The sequence below is a fragment of the Nymphaea colorata genome, chromosome 9 (assembly GCF_008831285.2).
Source record: "Nymphaea colorata isolate Beijing-Zhang1983 chromosome 9, ASM883128v2, whole genome shotgun sequence".
Taxonomy (NCBI): Eukaryota; Viridiplantae; Streptophyta; class Magnoliopsida; order Nymphaeales; family Nymphaeaceae; genus Nymphaea; species Nymphaea colorata.
In genome coordinates, this window is record NC_045146.1 from 24882175 (window position 1) to 24908802 (window position 26628).

Here is a 26628-nt window from a genome sequence, read left to right on the forward strand (position 1 = left end):
TAAAAAATTACCTTCTTTTATACAGAAGCCAGATCTCATTACAAAATGGTACACTCTGGACGGAAAGGGAAAAAGAAGAATAATATACAGGTCACTGAAAAGCAGCTACTCACTCTTTTTCTTTACCTTGTACTCCAGGAAAAGGAGCTTTGGTACCGAGAGAATCAAAGGCAGAGTACACCGGCTTCCTCAGCAGTTGGTCAGCAGTGAAAAACATGTCCAAAGTTTTTTGAATTAGTACTCCTTACCCACAAATTTCTGGTTCTGGTTCTAGTTCTGCCACTGCCCACAGCCCGCCTTCGCTGGTGGCGCCACTGATCATGGGGTCTGGTGGCCCGGAACCTGAAGGACAATGAGGGTTCCTTGATAGATGAAATAGTACTTGCTACAACTGAAGGATCCAAACAAGAAATATCAAAATCAAGTCAAGCAGTAACAGGTTTTGCCCAACGGAAGTATCCAATACGCCAGTGAACATACCTTGTTGAGATAGCAAGAGAACCAAATACTACAGTGATGTGGCACAAGCAAACTGCTACCATGAGATTCCATCCACTTGCAACAGCTCAGGGTATATAAGCACTATTATCTGCTTCACACACTTCAATGATGGTTCTAAGAATTTATGCCCTTCAGATGCTGAAATAAGGATGGTTTGTGGTCACAATCGTCTATGAAAAAAGTAGTTGAATATGCTACATATGAAACTTCAGTAATTCAATTGCAAAAGCATGCTGTGCATATGGAAGTTCGATAAATAACACCATTATTTACCTTTAATCAAACCTTTAATTTCCTTGAAGAAATCTTCAACCCTTGCAGAAACTGGTCTCATCCCACAAGTCTGAGAGACACAAAGTTCAAGATATAATGCCTTCTCCATTATCTGTAGCAGCAAAAGACACATAGTCTGAACATCCGGGGAAACAGTTGCCCTCTCGCTTTCAAGTAACTCCGTAACAATAGAAATTGCCTGATCCTGTTAGTGTTGAGTGCTCTGAAGTCAGAAAAGCATCAAGCACAGCAACATAATCTCTGTAACAATCAACGAGCACAGGACTCTAAACTGTATAACATGCATAAAAGCCTACCTGCAAACCATGCAATATTTCAGGCATAGGGAGCTCAGGAAAATGAGCAAAGTCAATTAACCCGACATCTTCGGCTGACTTAGCTGCAGCTATAGCCTGCATGCACAAAAATCTCAAGAGTAGAGCTGAGATCCTATATATCTGAATGGCAGTAAGATAAGAAAAATATGTATGAAACGCTGATTCAATCTCTCCACCAGCTTTGCCCTGAACTCCATCAGGTTTTATGCATGGAAGCGCCAGTGTTTTATCCTTTATTGAAGAACATCTAGCAGAAATTGACAACCAGCCGTACTTGCTCTGAACAGATGATGGCTTTGTACAAAACTCTCTCTCCTCTTTCAGAGTTGGAGGACAGAAAAATGACATCTTATTTAGAGATTCACTGAAGTTCTGTATTCCCTTGCTAATAAAGGCTAAGAGATGGATAATTCTCTCCCTGAGCTGTGATTCTAAAAGGGACATTGTTTTTGACCATGCTGGGTGTTTAGAAAGCTCACAAATTAAAATAAGAGTGTGCTCTGTTTCTTTCAAAGCCACCAAGGAAGTTTGAGATTTTTGGATCCTGGCCCTTTTCTTGTCTTGATCATCTGTGGCAAAATGAGGAGCACACAGGCAAGATATTAAATGAGGCTTTTCTAGGAAAAAAAATGATGTAGCTTCTTCCACAATTGCCATGGAGGAGGAATCATCTCCTAATGAATGGATCATAGCAGCAAGAACAGCCATGCCAAGTTCCCATATGTGATCATGCCCTTTCTCTTTGAAAATTCCCAAAAAACCATTACTTATCCCAGAGTTTGGCAAATACATATTGGTCTCCAAAGAGCTGAGCAGTACTTTCAGAAATGATATAAAGTCGGCTTGCCAAAGCATCTCGGCACCACCTCTAACACGTGCTAATGTCAGAAGGAATTTCAAGGTTGTGGAAATAGAAGCAGAAGAGTTGACTTGCTGAAGAAGCTGCATTATGTGGTGAAGTCGTAAATGCTTCTGCAATACAGGAAGCCACGAGTTGGAAGCCAAAAAGCCACTTATTATGACATCTATCGTAGCCAAAGAGAGGTCACAGTATTCTGCATTTTCAACAGCTCTGCAAAGAACAGGCAACAGCCCCAAACTCACCATTGGTGTTTCACCTAAAGCATAACCAGCAACAGCAGTCGGCTTTACCAGATCAAGAGATTTAATGAACTTAGCAGAGAGCAAAATCAGTGTGAGCAGATATTTGACTGTTTTTTTCTGCACAACAGAGACCGACTTCACATCAACTAAAGCTTTGAGGTTTGAGGCTGCAGACTTGATGACCAAGAGGCATAGTGATAGAACATGTTTCCTATCACTAGATGATGAAACTTGATCGTACAGACCACTAACAAGGTGCAGAAGGATTTCTGATTGTGCTTCCAAAATACTTTGTTCTGTGCTATCATAACTGTACTCCAAAATGTCAGCCGTTTGAGAAAATTTGCACAAATATTCAACAGATGACTCCATGAATGCTCGTGAAGAAGATTGATCATATGTTATTAATTTAGCTTCTGCCAGCTGCAAGGAGTAACTCTGACTCTTTAAGAATCACAAATTAAAAAAGCAAAACTAAGTGACCCAACAGAAGATACAGAAAATCCAGTTTAATACAGAATAATGAAAAAGCAGCAATGTTCTCTTTCTGGAAAACAAAATACTCACATTTCCCTTGTATACGCACAAAAGCAATGTCAAAGATCTCAGTGCAGCAACCTGAGAATCTGAAACAAATGCCATCAGATTTGCATGTTCCATGCATGATAACATATTTTCTGCAATCGCCTTGGACTCCTTCCAGTCCGATGTAAGCCAAGAGTCCAACCCTAGGTCAGTATGTATCCCAGTGGTGTCGAAAAGGTAATTAGCATGGTCAAGATGTTGAAAAGCGTGAGGATGTTTAAGGTTATTGGACTGCCAAGGGTTCAACTGCAGGAGAAATTGTGAGAGCTCTCTCAGGGGGCCAATAGAAAAATGCAGCATGTCCAACTCCCCATGAATATGGTGGCAAAGATCACTCATTATTTGTACTTTCAGATCAGCAATTGAACTGCAAAACAGAAAAATAGGCAAGTGTGCATAAAAGAATATTTCCAGGATAAATTTCAACTCAATAAAGTCAAGCCATTAAGACCACCAAGAAGCAGCTAATCAAAATATCTCTAACATGATGAGTTGGCACATTCTCCAGTTCCAGTTCAGTTTTAGTCTTTCAGGTTGTCCCAAAAAATATGGCCTTGAACATTTGGCTAATGCAGAAAAGCCTGGATAGCACACATAAGAGATGTCCTAGAAGAGATAATAAGGATAATGAAAAGGTGACGAACAAAGAATAGCATGCAAAATGCAGGAATAAACATTCAGACTGAAAGTCAATTTAAGCCTAGATAAGATGAAAAATAACCATTCACTGGAAGAACATGATCATCCATTCGTGCAGGTAAAAATCGAGAGTCTTCAGCACCAACAGTTTTAGAAAATATGTAAATGCAGTTGTATTTTCTACACAAAATCATGTTCAGCAACAAAAATGCCTGTTTTAAAAATATTTATTTTACACAAATCAGGTGTAGATTGTAATTTTTGTTTTCCTTTCCATTTATAGTTTTTCCTTTCCAGATATTTCTTTTTTAAATATTAATTTATTTTGTTTGCCAGTCAAGCTTGATGATTAACCAGACTGGGTGGATAGCAACAACCAACATAACGTTGAGGTATGTTTCAGAAATAGAAGAAAACAAAGGCTCAAAAATTAAACAGATGATCTGGCAAACCACCACCAGCAGATGAATATGCAGGCAGAAATAAAGACTGATGAACTTGTCACAAGTATCCTGATGCAGTAAATGTGAAAAACAGAAACAAAGACATCTGATAAGTATTCTTATGCAGTGAATAAGAAAAACAAAAGACAAATTAATATTTAACAAACATTAAGAGAGGCATGGCACATCTAGGATGGAAAAAAATCAAATGTGTTATTGTTGCCCATAAACCTATATCCGCAAAACATGTTAGGAAAGTGATATAGCACAGCAGATAAAGAAAAGCAATGGTGGACTCCTTACCCTAAATTATCCAACCTGCGCTGAGCTTGCAGTTCAAGAAACATGGGTTGTTCGGTTAGCTTCATTAGGACCAGCAAGAAAATGTTTACACGATAACAAACACAAATATCATTAGTTAGAACGACTGTCAAATCCAATCATAAGACTAAGTCAATCTGCTATACTGCACTAGACAATACCTTTTGTGCTATCTTCTGAATCTTGTTAACAGATGTCAGAGACAAACAGCCAACTTCACCAGCAAAATGTTTTTTAATTAAATGTGCAATGCATATACTTCCAGCCATCTGCAATTATGCAACAAGGAACTAGTAAGTCGGAAGATGAAAAGAGTATGAGGCAATAAACATGCATATTTAACAAAATATAATGGCCTTAGATAAACCAAAACCATCATCAAATATGACACTGCAGAAATAAAGAGGAACTACACCACTATATACACGATCTATTGTATTCTCAAACATTAGGGTATGACCCCTTAGCATCACAAAAATTTAAATTCAAAAAAAATTGAAGCCATGCCTAGTGACTTCACAGTTACACATTTTACATTTTCCTTTCTCACATGTTTAAACTATTCATCTAGTCCATTGAATGATTGATATACCAGAAAATTTCATAGCTTACATGACATAGTATCCCATTCTCAGTAACATGAACTGTTTAAAAATAAAAAAGAAAAAGAAAAAGAAAAAGAAAACCTCTCTGCTAAATCCAGTGAAAAAATTCTACAAGATGGAAAGTAAAATTTGGATGACATCAAAAGATTACCAACACTTTGCCTAAGTGTAAGCAGGGACCACACTTCGCATCATGTTTTGTAACAAAGAACCATACTGCCACTGGTATCAACTAAATAAGCCTAACTTGTTAGAAGCGGATCTTGTTCCCTTTTTATTTCGGATGACAATAAGCCCCCAGAAATTGAGCCAGAAACTACCCCAACATATTGTTAAGATCCACCATAACCCTTTAAGAAAAAAGAAAGTTAAGCAAGCTATAGGAATTGAACTGAGGGCACCACCCCAAGGAAGTTGCAGGAAAAACCTTTCCATTTATCATACATTATTTCACACATTTACAAAAATATGTTTTTTCTTTTCTGCTTCAGTTCCTTCTTACGAACCCCTCTTTATTCACCCTTAGGCACATTTATGTATTGAACTCCCTCACGCTTCCTCTTGTGCAGAATTCATAAGCAGTGTAACCATGTAGAAGATTATCATAAGGTTTGCATTGTGCAAGATAAAAACAAAAATAATTTACAGAGTGGAAGTAATTGGCCACTTAACAATGTAAAATAAAGAAAAACACTAATGCATATAGTTTTGAGGTAAAATTACCTTGGCCTGGACAATGGTATTTTTATCATAAGCAGAAGGTACGTAGGATTTGATCAAACTGGTAATTGATGACTCCTTGTGCCATTCTGATATAATATGTTCAATATTGGTAAGATTGTTCCCACTTGTTGAGATGCTACCATGACCACCATTCTTTCCATCAGATGAAGCAACATCCTTTGGGTGTGTCCCGTTATTTGACAATTTTTGTTTCCAAAGGGCATCACAAGACATGATCCACAGAATTGTAGACTGACATTGATAAACATATGCCAGATGAAGAGATCCATCACGACCTATTTTCTTGATTGAGGGCTGGTTAGCAAACTTGATCATTATAGGCGCAGACAAATGCTTCCAAAACATTTTGGAATCTTTTAGCATCTCCAGTATCTTCACATACTGTGTACCCCCACGCCATAGAGCCCTCAAAAACTGAAGCACTTTTAACAGAAATTCAGGATGGCTGGCACACAGACATTTCGTGAGTGCACGATAGACATAGTTGGAAGACAACAAGAAGTCATAGAATTGGTTCCTAGTTATTTCACCAAGATTACTTGGAGCAAAAACAACAAACCTTTTGATGAGATCGTTCGCTCCTACAATATACTTGAGAACAGAATTGATCAAGCTTCTTTGGTCCTGGGACCTAAACAGTTTCGGAGAGGTAGATTCCAGGCGCTTCATTCCAAGGGCATCAGTTTCACAGTCGGCTGAAACTTTAAAAGCATCTTCCCCTAGAAAGACCAAAGAGGCAAGGAAAGCTGGCTGCATCCAAACTCCAAAGGCATGTAATCAACACACCACTTCTGTAAATAAGCCACTCAAAAGAAAAACCCAATCCACAGCATATACACTTCTTCAAAATTGTTGTCTGATTTAAACCCACTCCAGTTAAAATATCAACACAAAAAACAGTAAAATCAAAACAGACATGCTAGAACTATATAAGATAGCTACACAAACCTGCAATAAAATCTTTTAGATTTTTAAGTAACCATCACATTTCGATTACATGACCCTCACAAAAGAATACACATCTTCCAACAATACTAAAAAGTTGCAACATCAAAACGAATCTCAAGCAAACAGAAGATGCTAATCTTGAACAACAGATGCCACTTAAGAAGTTTTTTAGTTTCTTTTTGTTTTCTTGGTTTTTAAAATAAGTTAAGCAGATCCTACCACATTATGCCAAGAGATGCAGCCCAAGTATAAGCCAATGACCTCCGCCACCTTGTAGGTCATCATCAGCATAACCCCCTAGACAGGTGGATAGGGGAGCTTGTTGGCAAGGTTTGTCTCGAGTAATACAGAAGGGTCTTAGACAATATAGGAAACGATACACAAGGTAACTCTGTGTCCATTTAGTAGCATTTTAGCGATCACTAACAGCAACGAAGTAAAGATGGACAGACCTGATAAATAGTTGCAGATATTAGAAGTTCAACCATAGAAAGAAACAAATCCTTGTTCTCTGGTAATTCTGAATCTTTGTTATCTGGTAATGATGAAGATATTGCATCAGAAATTGCACAACTCAAATTTCTAACCTGAAAGGTAAAGCCAAATGCAGCATCAAGTTAGAGGTAAATCAAGCACAATACAAAGTAAAACACAGAATTAATAGATGGGCATATACACCCTTCCGCAAATGACAAACATTACAGAAACACTGTCAAATATGCATTGACCTCATGGTCATTAGAAACAAAGCTTAGAATTCCAACTGAATGTGGATATGCCTTCTCGGCAAGCACACATAGCCTCGAAAGCACTCTAGCTGCAGCTACTTGGATCGCCTGCACATGAGAAACAACATATCATATAAAGAAAAAAGAAAAGACAAGGACCAAATCAGGGGTCCCCTTCTAACATAATGGATTAAAAGATTATGGAGAAAAACCCAAAAAAGTTCTACTCAAAATGAACCTTCGACAACAATTTATTAAGTGAAAGATTAACCAAGTATATCCAAGTAACACACTCATCATAAAGTAATAGAGAAAATACAGTGACCACATAAACTCAAAGGTCCTTATTAAAAGAATCAAATGAATGCAAGAGCTTGACAGAAACAGTAACCAAATGTTCAAATCAAAATTTATGGCCTTAACATGATGAACAAGAAGCAACATGTGTAGTGACATGACAAGTAAAGCCCCAAACAAGATCTATGAGTGTGGATGCATTTTTATGAGCTTGCATGCACATGCACGTTAGGCAACAGTAGCCTGTGTAGGTACACACACTCTCTCTCTTGACTTCAACCATTTGGGAACTGGTTTTAAACTTGAAAAACCACACACACAGATATATATATATATATATATGTAGAGAGAGAGAGAGAGAGAGAGATTGGTAGAAATCAGATCGCAGGGACCTTTAGTTTTTTTAAAAAATATATTTTAAATAAAATATAAATATCATAATGTATAGTATTTATAAAAACTATTTTGATATAAAACATGCTTTGATTCGAGACTTTTAAATGATCAACTTAATATATGTTTTGCATCAACCTATTCTTAAGACCATATCGGTAAGGTTAGAATGCAAAAAAACAAAAAGTTAAACATCAAAATTAAAGTGTAGTTTTTGTCCCTACACACACACACACATCTCTCTCTCTCTCTGTGTGTGTGTGTGTGTGTAAGGGGGTGTCAATTGCCATGGATGGAGGAATCGACAGATCTTACAAACTGCAGAAGCCATCCGATTTCATAAAATTGGATGGCCATTGCAATAAATTATGATGCATCCCCCACACTCAGACTCTCCAACAAAAATACAGGTTAGATGAGAAATCAACTTCAAAGATTATCTATTTAGTAGATACACACATGGGATTGGTCTATTTCACATAACACCAGCCAACTTGATCCATACCCAAGCACTAAATATAAATTTCAATAGACGGGTCTAGATGAATGCAAGAAATAAAGGTTACATAGGCCAAAGCCTCAAACTAACCTAGAATACGAAAGTAAAACTTTTTGAATGACTAGAAGAATATAAAGGTTACATAGGGCAAAGCCTCAACATACCTCACGACAAACTTTACATTCAACATGCCTAGAAGAGTATAATGTTTGCCCAGATAGAGTAATATGTTTAACAGCAGTAAAAGATAATCAGACATATAGCGCACAATAAATGCCGATAGGTCATCCACCACCACAAGGTTCCAGATGACAAGCAATGAGAGAAAATTTTTTACTCACAGAATTCCGGCGAAAGCAAGCCAAAGCCAACACAGCGGATACAATGGTAACAGGCTTAGATGTGGCTCGTAATACTGCTTGCTGAAAAATAGGAAAGCTGGTATTTTCCTGAAATGACAGAAATGAATGGCAATTGAAAAAATGCATACACATAAACAAGCACACATCAGTATGTGGAAAATGTCATGTTCCTCTTGGTGGTGTTCACTAAACAATGGCATATATATTCTAGCCATTCATATCCAAAAAACAAGAAAGGGCATATGAACCTAAAATAACAGAACAAGATTTCACATTAACGATTAAACTTGCAAGCAAACACCAACATGACAGAATGGTAAATCATATAATCTTCATCAAAACTTGAATAGATATAGAAGTTTGTGTGTTGCAAGAAGAGATTAACAACAGATTAAACAACAGAGTGCATGTAGGACAACATAATATCAAGATCTGCTGACACATCAGTTGACACATTCCCATTAAGAAAAACATAGAAGAATCACAAACAATCTCCAGCTTAAATCTTCTGCCGCTGCAAAATCATTGCATATCCATACATATTTGAAGTGTACAAAAAAGAAGGAACTCGACATAATTGATTGAAACAAAAAGAAAGTGAGATTTAACCTGGTATGCCTACTAACTCTTGAGCTATCAACTTTTTATCAATTCAGGAAATTGGAAAAATAATAATCTGCATTAACTATATTATCCTCAATGTTGTTTAAATATGTAATTTGACTCTTCATTACATTGCAATCTGGTTGTTTAAATCACTGTCACAAATATCCTGTTTTATTAAAAAAAAACACGATAAATACATTAAATATAACTCAGCCATATAAAACGTCAACAAAATGAGTCTTTTTGATAAAGACGCCAGAAAATAAAAAACGCAAAAAATACATGTTTTTTCGTGTCATTTTTGCACTTTTTTACTGGATGTTAGATTTTTTTAAGCGTTCAGCCAAACCGCAAGTTTCTATCTTTTAAATGTATTAAATAAGAGAGAGGTGATTAACCAGAAAATTAAGCATAATAAAGCAGAGTGCTGAAAGGTGCATGTAGTAACGAGATTAATTATGTAATAAAGAGGAGAGAGAGATAGTTTACAGAAAATTAGATGCAATAAAGAAAAGAGGGAGAAACAGCCCAGCTGCTCCTACGAAACCCTAAACCATAGCATTAACTCCTTCATTAACTGAGCCTTCATATCATGCGGCTGAGTAAATTGGGTCAAGCATGGGGACCAACCAAATTTATTATTTCATAAGTTTTACATATGGCTATTATTTGCTTTTAATATACTATTTTTCATCCACATCCAATCATGTTTATGATTTTGTCTAATCACTTTTAATATACTATGTTTTTTCCCTTAATATGATGTAAGGGTGCTTGTTTGGGCTATACGGAGTGTGCCTCTATAATAGGGCATCAGCATGTCTCAGAATTTCTGTGGTTGTGACAGAAGTTACGAAAAAAGAAAAACATAAATTTGGGAAAAAAAGGGACTGAGTGACACCAGACAGACTTTGTTAGCAGTTTACACCCTTGTACAGAACAATCACACTCTAAAGTGAAATTGTAAGGTATTCTAGATACAAATGAAACAATACCTTAATCTAAACTTAAATATGTAATTTGACTCTTCATTGCTTGTGATATTTCTGGTATATTGAATACGAATTTTCATTTAGGGTGTTATTACTGCTATCTCGTTAATGAATTTAATTTATGTTCACACCTGATACTGTATACATTATGTCTTCTGTTGCCTAACGCACTTGTTGTACAAGTAACTTGCTAATAAAAGAGTTTTCCATATGCAGTAAACAAACTTCAAGAGAAATACAGTACAAACTTCAAAGCATGTTCTAGATACACAAAAATCACATTTGCCCGAGTACATTGTAGATCTATATAAAAGTCTGTTCATTGTACGTTTTTTAGGCACATGAAGGAACACCTTCGAGCTGAAATTTTTGTAGATTGCCCTCATTAGCTTTCTTCCCTTCAAACAATTTCTTTTTTTCCGAAGATATGAGAAGCAACAAGCAAAACATTGTGGTCAACAAAAAATCACTTCCTAAAACATGTTAATTTGATGGAATAGAAAAGAAGGAAAACGAACCACCTCAACATCAGAAAGCATCAGCTGCATGATATCCAACACCAAGCAAATAATTACTTCTAACCCTTCTATCTCCTTTGGTCTGTAAAGGCGGTTCATGTGTAACTTCTGTAAAGAGACAATAAAGGTTACATAGGAAATATAAAAAGAGCGTTAACCACAAAAGAAGAGAAGCCGATGGAACTGCCTGACCTCCAGTTTATCAGCTGTTGTGCATAACATCTGAAGAAGAAAACCATGCATGGACGAGTCGCAGACTAAAATGTTGCGGATAACAGAACCTAGTTTCCTAACATCCTTCAGGACAAGGCAGTTCTTCAAAACATCAAATACCTAGAAAATACATGAAAAGACAGAAACTCAAAAAATATGTAACTGCACAATGGAACACCAGGAAAGTTTTTTATACCAAACAGATGAAATAAATTAACATTTCACATTGACCCTAAAGATGTAAGCTTCCACGACACATGGAGAAGTCAACAAACACAAAACTCAAATTAACCACCAAGAAAAGAATTCTGGTACATGCACGACGCCATAAGCACAGCTAGAAAGGAAAAAGAACAAGGATACAATGTGCAGATGCAATCAAGTTAGCAGTGAAAGAGATATTTCATCCTCTGTTTCTCATTTAAAATGCACAGGACCATCCATGGGAAAAAAATACAATTCCCTAGACTCAGTAACTATCATTGCTAATCCTTTTTCTATTATATATCGAGTAAAAAGGTACTGTGCTATGCCAGACTGCACGTGTAGACATGCACAAAAGCCAAAGTACATCTATGAAAATGCAAGTCATCAATATATTGATTTCGTTATTATCGCGTATTTTTTTTCGAATCATTCAATTGGCATGTTACAGCACCAAAAGAAAAGCATTGGCTGTCACAAATGTTGCAACTGTGTCAGCTCACGCTATTATGCATACAACAGCCATTTTAGACATGCTCATGTGAGAAGAAAAATGGATCCTCATAAAACAAGGGAACATATAGCTTAGCTCATTCAACACACACATTGTCTAAGACCAAAAGGTGCATTTGCATGAGCAGGAGCAGATATGTCACTAGAAGCATTAGGTGGAGCCCAGTGGATGAGTAGATCTCATTCACCACACACATTGTCTAAGACCAAAAGGTGCATTTGCATGAAAAGGAGCAGATATGTCACTAGAAACGTTAGGTGGAGCCTAGTGGATGAGCAGATCCTATAGCCTAGGCATGCTTAGGATGGAATGTGCATTCTAACAGGTATGGAAAAAAAATGCAGAACATTAAATATTCTCGTACATAATGACATATAAAAACACACGAAGAGTAATAATACACACCCCAAAAAAATGAATATAACACACAAGCAACAGAAAGTGTACCTTCAATTTCACTTTCCAATATTCATCCTTTGTGCTATACTTCCAATTTTCGTGATTAACTAAGACATACCGTAGGCAGAAAACTACGAATGCAGATACTGCTTCATCTTCCACACCTACTTTTACCAACTGCATGTTCAAATCAAGAACTGCAACCACCAAAATGTCAGTGATACAGGACATACTGAATTTATCAGCCCAAAAAAAGAAACTATTTGTCCATCTATCCATTGCGTTTGTAAAAAGCTAAAGAAGAACTAATATTTATTTCTCATGAACGCAAAACATTTACAACCGACACATGATTGTAACGATCAAATTCAATCCTACGAATTGTTCCAAGTAATGATGGGAGAATATCAGCTTCCTAAAATATTCAGCACAAAACCTATTTGATTACCTAGGCAGATTTGTTAGGACAAATATTCAAATTCAAAAAGGCTACTAGCATCAGCACCGTGGAATATTCAGACATAAATCAACTTTAACTCAAAAAAAAAAAAAAAACATACCAGGAACAATCAAAGGATAAGATTCCTGATCTGGAACAACCAAAACTGATGGAATTTTAGCAGTGCCACCAGAAAGTAACCATAACCCACTGCACAGAAAAATAGTTTGGCAGCATATCCAGATTATGAAGATATCTACTTGAAAAGCAATAAACTGAAGAACAACCCCAAACCAAGCCAGAAAACAAAAGCTAATTCTAGAATACAAGATTTTCAGCAAGTAAGATAGAAACTTGTCCCAAGATCCAACAAGTATGAGCAGCAAGTGTAAACATTACGAAATATATGTAAAAATAAGCCTATGGATACTAACAAAGCTGATCTGCATGAAAATAATAATCTGGCACCCTGAATTATTTAAAAATGATAAATCAAAAAAGAAAAACAACCTCTTAAGCCAACAGAAAAAGTGAAAACACATCCTAGACTAGCAGAAACAGGTACAGTACAACATTCTTTTATTTTATTAGAGGGAGAACATTTCACTGGAACAAAAGGTCAACAAAAAATATTTCAAAAAAATAAATTTTTCATGTATAAGATATGAGTTCACGTTAACGGGCCAGAGCGTCCACTATGAAAAGTGTCCACCAAGCTCCAACTAGGGTTCAGTTGCACAATATAACTTTCTCTTGCATGTAAGCATGAAAATATAGAAGTATAGAAGATAAACAAATTATCACGTTATCTACATCAAAAAGGTTGAATAGATATAAAAAACACAAAAAGCTGAGGCAAAAAATTAAAAGCTATATGTTCACATTTAGTCTTTGTCAGCTTTAAGAAATAACTGCAGCCCACTTCCAAGCTACCATCTATGTAGTGCAACAAACAAGCATTCCCAAGAAAGAAGCATCATGAAAACGCACAATGCACTGACACTGCTAATATCTCTTGTTGTCAACTTATGTAAAACTGTGAACCTATCTCATCCATTGGACAAATGAAGTCTTTCATTTTCAAATAACCAGCATGAGAAGTTTAATCCAAAAACTACATTGAATTTTTGTAAAAAATGGAACAAAGACACAAAACACAAATTTTATTGAAAAAAAATACCTGCATGAGCTAGTTACTCCAAGCTCAAAAATTTTTGTTTTAAGTGCATCAGATAAAACTCGATGGGGACAGCTGCATTGGAAAGAAAAACATAAATGAGAATCGACAACCAAATGCATAAGCATAAGATAAGGAAATAATGCACGATAGAAGTAAAATATAGCTCACCATGTTAACAACTTTGTCAAGCTTGTGACACATAAAGACAAAAGTGAAGTATTTCTAACCCTTGAAACAAGGTCATCGAGCATCTTGCAAATGATTTTCACTAAATCAATCCTTCAAAAGTTGAAAACAAAATTTCAAATTATATAAAGTAGATAAAATGCAATTTGACAATGCAACTTCAACTTCATACCTAACATTTTTATCCAAATGTCCATCCATTTTTGCTGCTCGAACAGTTGCAGACTTTTCAATCCCCATCAAATAACTGGCAACAGCCTAGAATTTCAAGTAACACAATTGCAAGATAATCAGCTTTCATCAATCCATTAAGACACATCAATAGGGAAAAAATATAATAAATGCACAAAAATGCTTAACCTAACTAATAGTGAAAGTGCTCTGCAGTGCCAGGTTTAAAAAATGCTAAAGGACTGTTATGTGCTTTATGTTGTTTATACTTTATATATGTACATGCATACATGTGCCATGAATACACACACAGACATGCACATATACACATTGTTTTAAAAAATGCACTAAAAAGTGAAAAAAATGTACTTCATAGCGGTGTGCAGACCAAACCAGACAGCAAACAGCAAAAAAGGTAACAAATGAGGTACATGCTATGTCACACGGATACGGCAATCTGGGTCACGTACCGGCATCGACACTCCGACACACGGATCCCGACACTTGGACATGGCAGGATACGTTTTGGATCGGGTCTGGGTCAGACCCGATCCGAACCACTTTCATAACCCGATTTTCTGTTTTAACCTTCGATTTCTTTTTACGCTTTACCCTCGACGGTCTACCTTTACCCTCGACTCCCTGCGGCGACAGCAAGGGCGACGAGCTCCGGCGACATCCGGTGGCGTCCGGCAGCAGTCGGCGACAGACAGGTAAGTGTTTTTTTTTTCTTTTCGATATTAGAAGTTAGGGTTTCATGCTTCATTTGGGTTTATATTGCCGATTTGGGGATGTTTTCATTTGAAGATTGGACGGTTAATCCGTCGATCTTGATCCTATTCTTCAATGCTATGTGCGATATTTTATTTTTTTGTTTGATTTGGGGATTTTGCCGATTTGGGGATTTTCTTTCTTATGACTTATGAGATTGGTGATGAATAATGTTTTGTTTGAGACTTTCTTTCTTATGACTTATGAGATTGTAAGAGTGAATTATTAATTTAATGTTTTTTTATTTTATTATCATTTTTAATCTTTTAGAATATAATATTCGCCGTGTCCACGTATCCTAAAATTTTGAAAATTGTTGTGTCCGCGTACCCGTACCCATACTGTACATATGTGACATAGGGTACATGCTTTTCTTGCCTTAGTCACATATGGATCAAAACCCTTTTTTGACCAAAACATAGGTTTATCCGAATAAAATTATGTCAAGCAAAAAGGACAGCCATGTGAGTTAGGGCTAATTGTTTGCCTTATCATATAGCAACCAAATGGGAGTTCAAACAACATTTTGGCCAGTTCCCCAGCGACAACAAGAGGTAAAGCACCCTCTCTCTCACTCAATCTTCTTCTTCACTTTTTAATTCTTCTTCGTTTCTTTCTTCTTCTCTCCTTTGTTTCATTTTTCTGTCTTCTTTTCTTCATATTCATTTCTTCCTTCCACGATTCTCCATTATCCTTCTTTCTATTGGCTTACTGGCAGATTATCTACATCATTTTGTGAACTGCTGCCTCATTAAATGAATGCTGTTGCTTTTTGGATAGAGGTTTCAATATATTATCTTAATCTCATACAAACCAATTTTTTAATCAAATGGGATAAAAGTGTGAATTATTTTAGTCTTAAGCATCAATTTCAGTGTAATTGTGCTTATATTTTTTAGTATTTTGGTCTTGCTATCTTGGCATGCTTTCAGATGTCTACAAATATATGGTTTCGTAGGTTTGCATATACATGTTTGTGTGTACTGGTACTGCCTATATATTGCTTTACATGTGCCAAAATTACATGCATATGCACGCACAAACTACAATATACATGTAAGCAAGCACAAATCTAAGCAGTATAAGTATTTTCTCTAAATCATAAATATTGCAATTTCTTTAAAATTTTCACTTTAGACAAAAATGTATCACTAGATACATACATAATCATGCATGGATACTTGATGATGATGCTGCAAAATGTGTAATGAAGCCCATAGCAGTTGGGTAAAAAATAAGATAGCTGACATAAAAAATTGCAAATTTAACTTTTTATTACTAAAGATTCATTTCTTTGAAAATAAAAATAGAATAATAAGAATGATACAAAAAAACTCTTCATGAAAGACAAGAAACATGACAGAAGAACAAGGGTAAGTCACCTATGACATGCATGCTTTAATTAGAAACAATCAAAATTAACCACTCAGTTACAACCAATACTTAATGGCATCAAAATATATAACTTTCATTAATATGATTTACTCTTGGAGTCTTTAAGCAACTTAATAGCCACAAAGTTTGCTATTTTTCTTGAAATTATCGGGGACAAACATAGGCACTTGCAAGCAATGGTTTAAAGCCGATGACTCAAGACTCGACTCGTTCATTCTCGACACGTGACTCAATGGGTCAACTAGGTGATCGGGCCGAGTTTTGTTAACTATTGTTTTTAAAAGAAAAACAATATATAACTTCTCATTTAAACAAAAAAAAAATTGTAAAATGACTTCAATATATGTATCATTCACACCATCAAGTAATAACTAAGTTAAATTATCTCTTTTGATAACAAGATCTATAATTGCTTATTTCAAAATAAAAAAAAACAGTGTGGCAAAAATCAATATTTTCAACAAAATACAAGTCTATAAAAATCAAACACTAAGATAGATTAATATAGTCAACATATACCACTATCTAATGGTTAACAAATTCGACATATATGTTAATATTATATGAAACTAAAAATCAAGAAAGTGAAGAGTCCAACATCCTAAAACTTCAAATAAATACACCGTATAAGAAGTTAGGCCTAATTAGTTTTACCTTTTAATTTGAAATGTGTAAATTTAATAAATGAACAATAATTATAAATTCTCATATTTCAATAAGTTAGAATATTCATGTCAAAAATTAAGTAATTAAACAAATGACCTTGTTAATTACAAAACACAAAATTTATAGCTGGACTACATCAAGTCACACAAGTTTTGGCTGAGTCAAACCAAGTTTTGGCCAAGTCAAGTAGAGTCGTGCTTGAGTCAGGCCGAGTTTCAACAAAAACTGAGACTTGAGTCGTCTTACTGGGTTGACCTGTTTGAGGGCCTAATCAACAAGTTTTGACTCCGCGAGTTCTTAAACAATGCTTACAAGAAAAACCATAAAAATCCAATTTCCGTAGCATGAATCATCCCAAAGTTACTCATATTTTATGTACAGGAGAAGGAGAGGCTGGCAGTGGAGATGGAGATGGTGTTAGGCTCAAGACGATCCTTTTATTATGGACTCTGAACTGTTTTCATCTTTAACAGCAAGAACCATACATGAACTTATAACATATTTTGCTTGAACTTTTTTGAATTATTCCAATCATCGAACAGATTACATATAAACTTATGAATTTATGTGTGTGTGTGTGCACGTGTATGTGTGTGGTTGTCACCCCATAACCACTATCTTCTAAATTACAATGTCATACACATGGAACCAAACAGTCTACAGAGGTTTAGGTGGCAGACATCCGAAAAAGGGCTAAGAATGCCTAGGCGGAGACCTAGCTGGAATATGCAAACCAGTAAAGGTGAGGAAAGTAAGAGTTGAAGGAAGGGAAGAAGAAGAAAAAGTAAGAAAGGAAAAAAGTAAACCAAGAAGAAAAAAATGAACACTCCTTTTAGATAAGGAGTCCAAGATCATGGACAAGTGTGAACAACAACATGACTAAAATAAGGTCACACAAGGCCATATGAAAAAACTAATCTTAAACAACCTTGAAGTTTCAGATTACCCATACATTTCATTACCAAATACTGGTTTCAGTAAGTGGCTTGATATGAACTAATTTTATTCTATTACCTTATTACACCATGTTGCCTTCTGTTGTCTATCACTTTCTATGCCTGTCTTTTAAGGACACATATAAGATTACGTAAACACTTAGCAAGGACTGGAGATTCTATTTATAGGTGCATGCCAAACACCTCAACAAATGTTTGCATAATATACATACAAGCATGATGTGAATATCTCATAATACCTTGTTAGAAGAGAACAAGCAACCAAGCAGGTACAAGATAGCTGAAGCTTCATCATAGTCTTCGACACGAAATATACATGCCAACCGCAAAAGCAGTATCAACATTCCGGAGTGCATAAACTGTAGCAAAGATCAAGAAAAGAAAATAGTCTAAAACAAGAACATATTACCAAATTTTAAAAAAAAATCTTTAATTTTCTCACAGTAGAAATGAAGAAAGTACCAGCACTAATATCAGCAGGGATTAAGGACAGATAGTGAAATGAACCATGAAAAGACAAGAAATGATCAAGTTTTGTATCGGTCGAAGAACACACAGCTTAGCTATCCGAAGAAGTGGTTTGCGAGGTGCTTAGTGTCCAACTTTTACATGCTTGAGACCTTAGGTGTCAAAATTCCGACTAGTCAATTGACTTGGTTATCAACCAACATGTATTTCAAACGAAACGACTAGCTAGCCAGACTAGTTAACTAATCAGCTCAATTTGTTGATCGCCAAACCAATCCCTCACCAATATATATATATATATATATATATATATATATATATATATATATGCATTCTTTATATACATATATATATATGTTTTATTTATGTATTTCCATATAGATATATCTATAATGTATTTATTTATATTTTATAGTCAATCAACTTGGGCTGAGTCACACTACCCCACTTGTCCCATTAGTCTTTTCAGAATTTTGAATAACTTGTTTTGATCAATTCATCTTTTAACATTCATCTTATTTTGTTTATCTCAACATAGCATTTACTCTCTTTCAGTTTCTTTCTGAACAGACAACAGCACGCCGTTGGTTCTTTTTCCTTTTTCATTAAAATTATTTTGACAATAATGCTTGTCTTAATTGCTATGTCACATGGGTGTGCAGGTATGGTATGGGTTCGGGTACGTCGGACATGGCAATTTTGAAAATTGTGGGTACGCGGATACAGCAAATTTGAGAACGGCAAATTTTATGTTCTCAAAAATAATAAAATGAAAAAAAAAAACATTAATAGTCTTATAATCCACAAAAATTCTAAAAAATTAAAGAAAAATGGGAGGGAAATATAGAATCATAGTGGAAGGAAAATTTAAAAGGGAAAAAACCAATAGGCCTGGGCATCGGGCTGGCCCGGCCTGATGTCTAAAACCCAAGCCCAGGCACGGGCTCGATGCCCGAGCCGATCGGGTACCTGTTGCCCTACCTAGGCCGAGTACCGGGTATCCATTGGGTAACCGGCCCGATGCCCACCTCTAGTTTTAAAATGCAGTTGTACCTAGCCGTACCTGTGTCGCCGTACCCAAGTACCGACACGGGAAACTAGATGTACTCGTGTCACATAGCTTAATAACCTTTTTAATTCTTCTTTTTGGGAGTAATCACCTTTTTTCTCCTAAATCTCAGGTTGTGGATCTAGTTCATCGACCTTAACTGATCTGAAAATTCTTAGATTTAGATCTGATTGTGGATTTGCATAGTAGTCGTATCCAATCTGAAAATTGTTTGATTTGGATATGATTGTTGGTCAAGATCAGTGGTATTATCTAACCTAGACATTGTTAAATTTAAATTTGGTAGAGGGTATAGATCAGTGGTCTTATTGGATCACGAAATTATCGGATTTGGATCTTGTTGTGAGTTTGGATCAGTGGTCTTGTCTGATCCATAAGTTGTTGGATTTAACTCTAGTTGTGGATCTGGATCAGTTGTCTTATCTGATCTTGAAATTGTAGATTTGTATGGTGTTGTGGTTCCGGATCAATGGTCTTATATGATCCACAAATTGTTAGGTTCAAATAAGGTTGTGGGTCTAGATCAGGAGTCTTACCTGATCCAAAATTTATTGGATTTGGATATAGTTGTGAGACTGGATCAGTGGTCTTATCTGATCCAAAAATTGTTGAATTGTTGAATCTGAATCTAGTTGAAGGGTGACTAATTCTCATAAACACTATGTCCTCAACTGATTGGAAGTTCCGCAAAAGGTTGCATTAACCATATCTCTTTCTGAGGGAAAATGAGGATAAAAAATCTATATGTATGCAGAGTTTAACCTCCTCTACCCACAATGAGGGAGTAGTATTATATGAGATATAAACTGTTTTGCTTGTTGCAAGTGTGTTGAGTATGCGTCTCTGCTTCACATACATTAAAGCCAAGCTAGATTAGGCAGATTCTAGAAATTTATGCTGGAGAAACATTTCAGGGATTGAACTATTAACCTCCTTAAATTGAAGGTATTAAGCATAACCCTCAGCCAACTTGAGAAAGCTCTAGCCGGCACATCCAACATTTATGTCAGTAAAACAAGAAAATGCAACATGAGTAAGAGGAACTTATGCAGGATAACATGGAGTCTATATGCCATAAAGCACCAGTTAGAGAAGAAATTGCATACCTCCCAGCGCACTAAAGCAACTTTGTCACTACCGACCTTCAAAACTTGTCCCATGGTTCCAGTAGGAATAACAAGACCCTCAATCCCAGGGACAGCAATTGGTTGTTGTGCCTGAAGAACCTGGAAGTCTTCTCGAATATAATTACCTGATACCTCAAAATTCATTGTTATGCTGGCAATTTTATCTAAATAATTACACCTGCAACCAAAAGAGAGAAAATTCAAGCCCATATTAGAGATATAGACATAGAAGTAGATATACCTGGCCAGAGATGTATATGTATCGAGATGAATAAATGTACAAACAGGTGCATGCATGCAGCCACACATGTACATGTGTCCATGTGTGCGTGCGCACATACTAAACAAGACCATGAACAGTTCATCATACAAATTTAACACATTCATTTAGCTCTACATGAGAGAAGCACTAAAATAAAATCTCATCTTTGTACCTCACATCTACAGCTACATCTATGCAGAACAGCTGGAATTTAGGACGAATAGGGCCCTTCACTCATGTAAAACCTCTTGAAATAGTGGAAGCACTAACTACCAGGCTATAATGAATACCTTTGTCTCATATGTCATATGAAAACCAATGCCTGAGACAATGCAATAATTTCATAAAATGTATAAAATACATTTAAAATCAGAATAAGAAACAACTAAGAAACAATTTTCTTAACTTCGTGATATATTGGAGATAGAATTTTCACTGTTTATTAATGCAAAAGCAGCCTAAAATTTTCAAGAGAATTTCACTGTATTTTTCCTATTTTAGTCCCTTTCCAGTATTTATCTTTCCAACTCGCAAAAGCTGAAAAGGTTCAAACACATTCAAAGAAATAGCTTTCCTTGCCAAATCATAGCTGAGAAGAACACATATGACCAAGGATTGGAGGCACAAAGAGTAAAAGCCAAAATCGGACAAGAAATTGGGAAGCCAGTTGAATTCACAGATGAACTTCATAGATGAGACAGAGAGTCTTAAAGAACTCACACGCATTCTGCAGGCCATTCGCCTTCACAAAGTGCAGACAATAAGCGAACTAACTTTATTGTGCTTTGCGGAAATTCTTCTTGCAAAGACAATAGGAGGCATCGAATAGGACCATCAACGAAACTATCCTTGTCCCAGAATTGCATACAAAGTGTCCCCTGAAATCATGAAATTTGGAAGACTCTAAGAAACACAAATAAATCGCATGAATACACTCTAACCATGGAAAGAATGAGGTTTAAAAAAAATAAAAAATAAAAAGATTAACGCAATAAACCAAACCTGCCCATGATAGATTTCACAAAGGACATCGACAACTATAGTTTGAACATTGTCCTCTAACTGCATGATTCGACAGAAAAGGAAAAATTTAAACAAAGAAAAATCATAATCATTAATCACTTAATAATTTTAGAAGAATAAGGCTATCAGAATTATTACATCATAAGAAGCAATAAAGGCCGCAATGCAGGTTTTCAACACACTTCGGTATCCAATAACAAGAGCCTGCACACAATATTGTCATATGAATCCTCGATAAATATGTAGGCAAACAGTAAAATGATAAGCGTTGCCTCACTTGAGAGTTGAGACAGAAACTAGTATTGGCAACAATGCATACACACTGCCTATAATAAGGCAACAAATATCCTTCAACAAGGAGATCAGCTGCCACAAATTGAAATCATAATACCAATGTATGGATCGACATACTGCTAACTAATAGTTGCATATTCAAACCCAAAGTTAGAACAGGAGAAAGGAGCTATGAAGGATCTAAGCATTTAGAACCATTTCTTCTTTAGCTCTTTCTTCTTGTAATAAGAAATACCTATCTTCCAATACTCCCAGAAATAGACCTACACATTATTACAAACTGCCCAACAATTAGTTCACAATCCTTCACCTCTCACCACTTCCTTCAAATCTTCCATGGACTTCTCTCTATTCCCGACTTCCTATCATATCATGCCAACCTTGTCAAACCTCATATTCGACATCATAAAACACAAATTGTCATAAGCTAGTAAGATAGACATGAAGTACACAGACAATGACAAGGCTGTTGAAGACTCACCTATGGAACAAGACGAATTGACTTTGTAGCCATGGCCGTTATAGATTTTCAAATCCCAATATAAAAAATGCTTGGATTCTACGAAACACAGGTACGTGAATTGGAGTCCAACATGCAAGTTGGTAGGCTTATGGTTTACTGGTATGGGATGTGTATGCCAAAGTACGTTATAGTGTACGGGCCAACTTGATCACAATAATTAATATTTATCAGTGTTGTACATATTGTAAGATACGGGACCGTATCGTACGATATGTATCGTCGCATTCCAAAAATACGACACGATACACCACCTGTATCGTAAACAGATGGTGTATCGTGCATGTATCGTACGATACAGTTACGATACGTTATGATACAATTAAGACAAGTTGATTTTTTATGATTTTTTGGATTTTTTTTCTATTTTTTCTGATTTTTTTAATACGATACAGTTACAATACATTACGATATTTTATGATACAACGTATCTTAAAGCCAGACCGATACGGCTTACGATACGCTTTTTACAACATTGATATTTATTACTCTTTCCTTTGCTCTTCTTCATCGTCATCGACCAACACTTGCGACCTTGGAACAACATCGACTACACTCCAACATGATGCTAGAGGACAGATGACTCAAAGTTGAGCAAGCGTCCACTCCAAACTACCATTTTTTAGGATTTTTACAAGTAGGATAATTTTTTGTTTAAAAAAGAAAACACACAACAACAACAGCAACTTCAAGAACCAAATTTGATGAGAGATCACACATCAAGTTTAATGAGCAAATGTCATTGCCAGTAACCTCATAAATTCAGTTCTTCAAAAGTCAATTTTTGAACAAGTATCATGTCCAGATTCCCATTCCAATGGGAAAGGTCAGCCCACTCATATTAAAAATAACCAAGTCAATGACTCAATAAAGCATTTTTATTTGACCAAAGAACCTTGGTTCACCCTCCAAAGAACAGATTTAGACACCATCTAAGTCACAGTGGTACATGGGGGAGGCCCACGTACCCGTACCGGCATACCGGTATGGGCGTACGACTAGGTACGTTTGGACCCATAACCGATCCAAACCACACAAAAAAAACATTGTCTTAGTCTAATTTTGCTTTTCTTATGAGATTATTATAGGAACTATGAAAGGAACATTGTCTTAACGATGTGATGATATTAATTTTTGTCTTTGGAATGAAAAATATATAATTATCGCCACACCGTTGTACCAAGATTGGCGAAAACGCCATACCTGTACCTGCTTCCCCGTACCCATACTGGCACCTATACTCGTATCTATGTGACATAAGACACCATAAGAATGAATCTAGATTGGAAACCTATCATTCATTTTACCTTCGTCTAACCTATTCCAGAACCATTGTCATAAACATCATTCTCAGGTTTTTCATACGCGAGATTGAAAAGTTTATTTTTCTAGAGAAAATCTTGAAAACATACTAAAAATGATTTTTAATGTATGAAAACGTTATGATAAGAACACAATCTTTTTAATTTTGACAATATTTCCCAAATATCGTGATTGTTAACTTTTCTTTGTTCTCCCTTTACTTTTTTATTTTTAACATAAAATATTGAAAAAAAAAGATATTTGTGACAAAATCCAGAACAACATCTCCTTTGAAAACAACATTGCAACCAACATTAACCAATAAATTAAGTTACATGAGTACAGTTACGAGTTCAGGTATGGCAAAGTAGGTATTGGCTTGGTGATTTTAGAAAATTTGCGTACGGAGGTACAACAGAATGTAGATGTAAATATATACATTATATCAATGTTATCACTGGCGTATCATATCGCGTATCGGTCGGGCCGACCTATACGCCGTATCATAACGTATCGTAAATGTATCGTAACGCAGAAAAATTCTTAAAAAATCCGAAAAATTCTTAAAAAATCCGAAAAAATTCTTAAAAATACAAAAAATCAGAAAAATTCTTAAAAAATCCGAAAAAACAAGCAAAAATCAGAAAAAAACAAGAAGTATGTATTTAAAGGAACATTCATCATTCATGTATATGAAGTATGAACTATGAAGAAACATTCATCATTCATGTAATCAAGAAAAATGTGTTTAAAGGAACATTCATCATACAATTAACCGTAGGAAATAAGAGAAATGAACGATTCAATGACGAAAAAGAGCTATTTCTTACCTTCTTGGTGTTAGAAACCAAAAAACCCTCTTTCTCCAAGCTTCCCACCGTGCCCTCTATGAGAAAGAAAGCTATCTCACAGGCAAAACTTGTTGCAAATGAGGAAAATCTCTCCCTCTCACGTCTCTTGAAGTATTTAGAAACAAGAAAAGAGAGAGAGAAGAGTGTATATATAAGAAGACGCAAAAAAGGGGACGTTGGGGCCCCTTTTTTAAAAATTTCCCCGTATCGCACGATACGGGCGATACGCCTACGGTACACGGTCGTATCGTGTATCATAGGCATATCGTATAGGTCTTTAAGACCTATACGATACGAATAACATTGCATTATATATATATAATAATCCACAAGAATCCTCAAAATTAAAGAAAAATGAGAGGAAAATGTAGAATCCTCAAAATTAAAGAAAAATGAGAGGAAAATTTAAACATACAATCGTTCTTACATACCCGCGTAGCCGTACCCACATACCCACACACAGGTACATGGGCAGATCACACATACCCGTGTGACTTAGCCAACAAAAAGTCCTAAACTGGTGACAACTAATATAGGCCACCACAATGGCCAAAAATGGCTCCTTCACAAGTTACTAGTCAAAGGCAGATATCTAAATCTAGCATTTGCCACCATGTCCAAAGTGTTACTCCCATCACGCAATGAAGATCAACTTTAGACTGCACCAATGGAGCAGGATATCTTTAAAATGTATCATTTTAGTAGATGTGACAATGTGGTTACCTTCAGATAGGTTCCAAGATGATGAAAAGAAAAGCAAAACAAATAAGCAGATGATAATCCATACTAAACAGAAGTCATCTGCATAAAGACTACAGCAGTAACTTAGTTGTTAAGGCGTTGCCAAGGCACGGACTAGGCATGAGTCCATACCCATCTCCTAAGTCCATCACTTAGGTGACAGGTGTTAGACTGGCATCTAGGCCGGACTAGGCGCCAGCACGTATAGTCCATAGGAAGTTGAGAAGTCATCTTCCCTTCAAACTAAAGTCCTGTAATTTTATTATATGCTGTTATACTGTATATACTTATATTATGTACAGTTATGTTATATAACTTATGTTATTTAAGTACTGTTTGCTATACATTAGTTACATATTCTATATCAACTCATCAAGTGGATGTTCCAGCCATATGTTAAGTACATATTCTATAAAACCATGAATTTCTGTATATATCTTATGGGCTCTTAAAACATATTTTGTGGAACCTATGTCAGCCATCTTACCCATGTTAAAACCTAGGTTTATGGTAAAAAGACAACTAGTTTTTATAGTTTAGTGCATGTCTAGTAATCAGAGAAAGACGTGCAGACCTCACTTCAACATACTCTGATGTTAGAGCAGCAAAGAAACAATATGAACTATGTAGATGATAGTCCACACATGAAACGTAAAATATTTCCTAAACAACTATGTTATAAAAATCCTCTTTAATGCATACATTTCACAATTCATTGTCATCAAAATTTCAGTACACAAGTAACAGAATAAAACTTCTAAAATATTGGAAAATTTCTTCATCTTCATTTACAGACAAAATGAAATTCTTGATTATGGGTTTAATCTTTAACTAGATATGAATTAATTTCAGAAGAGCTCTCAAAGAACTGAAGGGTTAGCAACAGAATAGAAGTTTGTTAAGTATTGGATGTCTTTTTAGGCTAGGTGCATGTAGGTGCCAGGCGTTGGCTGGCACCAAGGCAGTGCCTAGACTCCTTGA

The 26628-nt window shown here is 35.8% G+C and overlaps 1 protein-coding gene across 7 annotated transcripts in view; it reads right to left on the reverse strand.

Moving 5' to 3' along the window:
- LOC116259924 (uncharacterized) overlaps positions 1-26628 on the reverse strand; it is a 31961-nt gene continuing 5333 nt past the window's right edge. For 2 of the 7 annotated variants that reach the window (XM_031637926.2, XM_031637932.2), the window contains 25 exons: positions 22078-22143; positions 21919-21978; positions 21637-21794; positions 20634-20832; positions 18230-18349; positions 14204-14289; positions 14014-14124; positions 13846-13917; positions 12787-12875; positions 12275-12423; positions 11089-11229; positions 10897-11004; positions 8760-8867; positions 7230-7337; positions 6954-7088; positions 6721-6798; positions 6113-6303; positions 5533-5998; positions 4366-4473; positions 4187-4245; positions 2784-3168; positions 1092-2660; positions 775-979; positions 481-639; positions 1-391 (listed from right to left, as the gene is read on the reverse strand). In XM_031637926.2, the coding sequence (XP_031493786.1) occupies positions 536-639; positions 775-979; positions 1092-2660; positions 2784-3168; positions 4187-4245; positions 4366-4473; positions 5533-5998; positions 6113-6303; positions 6721-6798; positions 6954-7088; positions 7230-7337; positions 8760-8867; positions 10897-11004; positions 11089-11229; positions 12275-12423; positions 12787-12875; positions 13846-13917; positions 14014-14124; positions 14204-14289; positions 18230-18349; positions 20634-20832; positions 21637-21794; positions 21919-21978; positions 22078-22143 (4875 nt within the window). In that variant the 3' untranslated portion in view covers positions 1-391; positions 481-535. The remainder of the gene's footprint in view (positions 392-480; positions 640-774; positions 980-1091; positions 2661-2783; positions 3169-4186; positions 4246-4365; positions 4474-5532; positions 5999-6112; positions 6304-6720; positions 6799-6953; positions 7089-7229; positions 7338-8759; positions 8868-10896; positions 11005-11088; positions 11230-12274; positions 12424-12786; positions 12876-13845; positions 13918-14013; positions 14125-14203; positions 14290-18229; positions 18350-20633; positions 20833-21636; positions 21795-21918; positions 21979-22077; positions 22144-26628) is intronic. The other 5 variants (XM_031637931.2, XM_031637927.2, XM_031637928.2 and 2 more) reach the window with 5 other exon arrangements.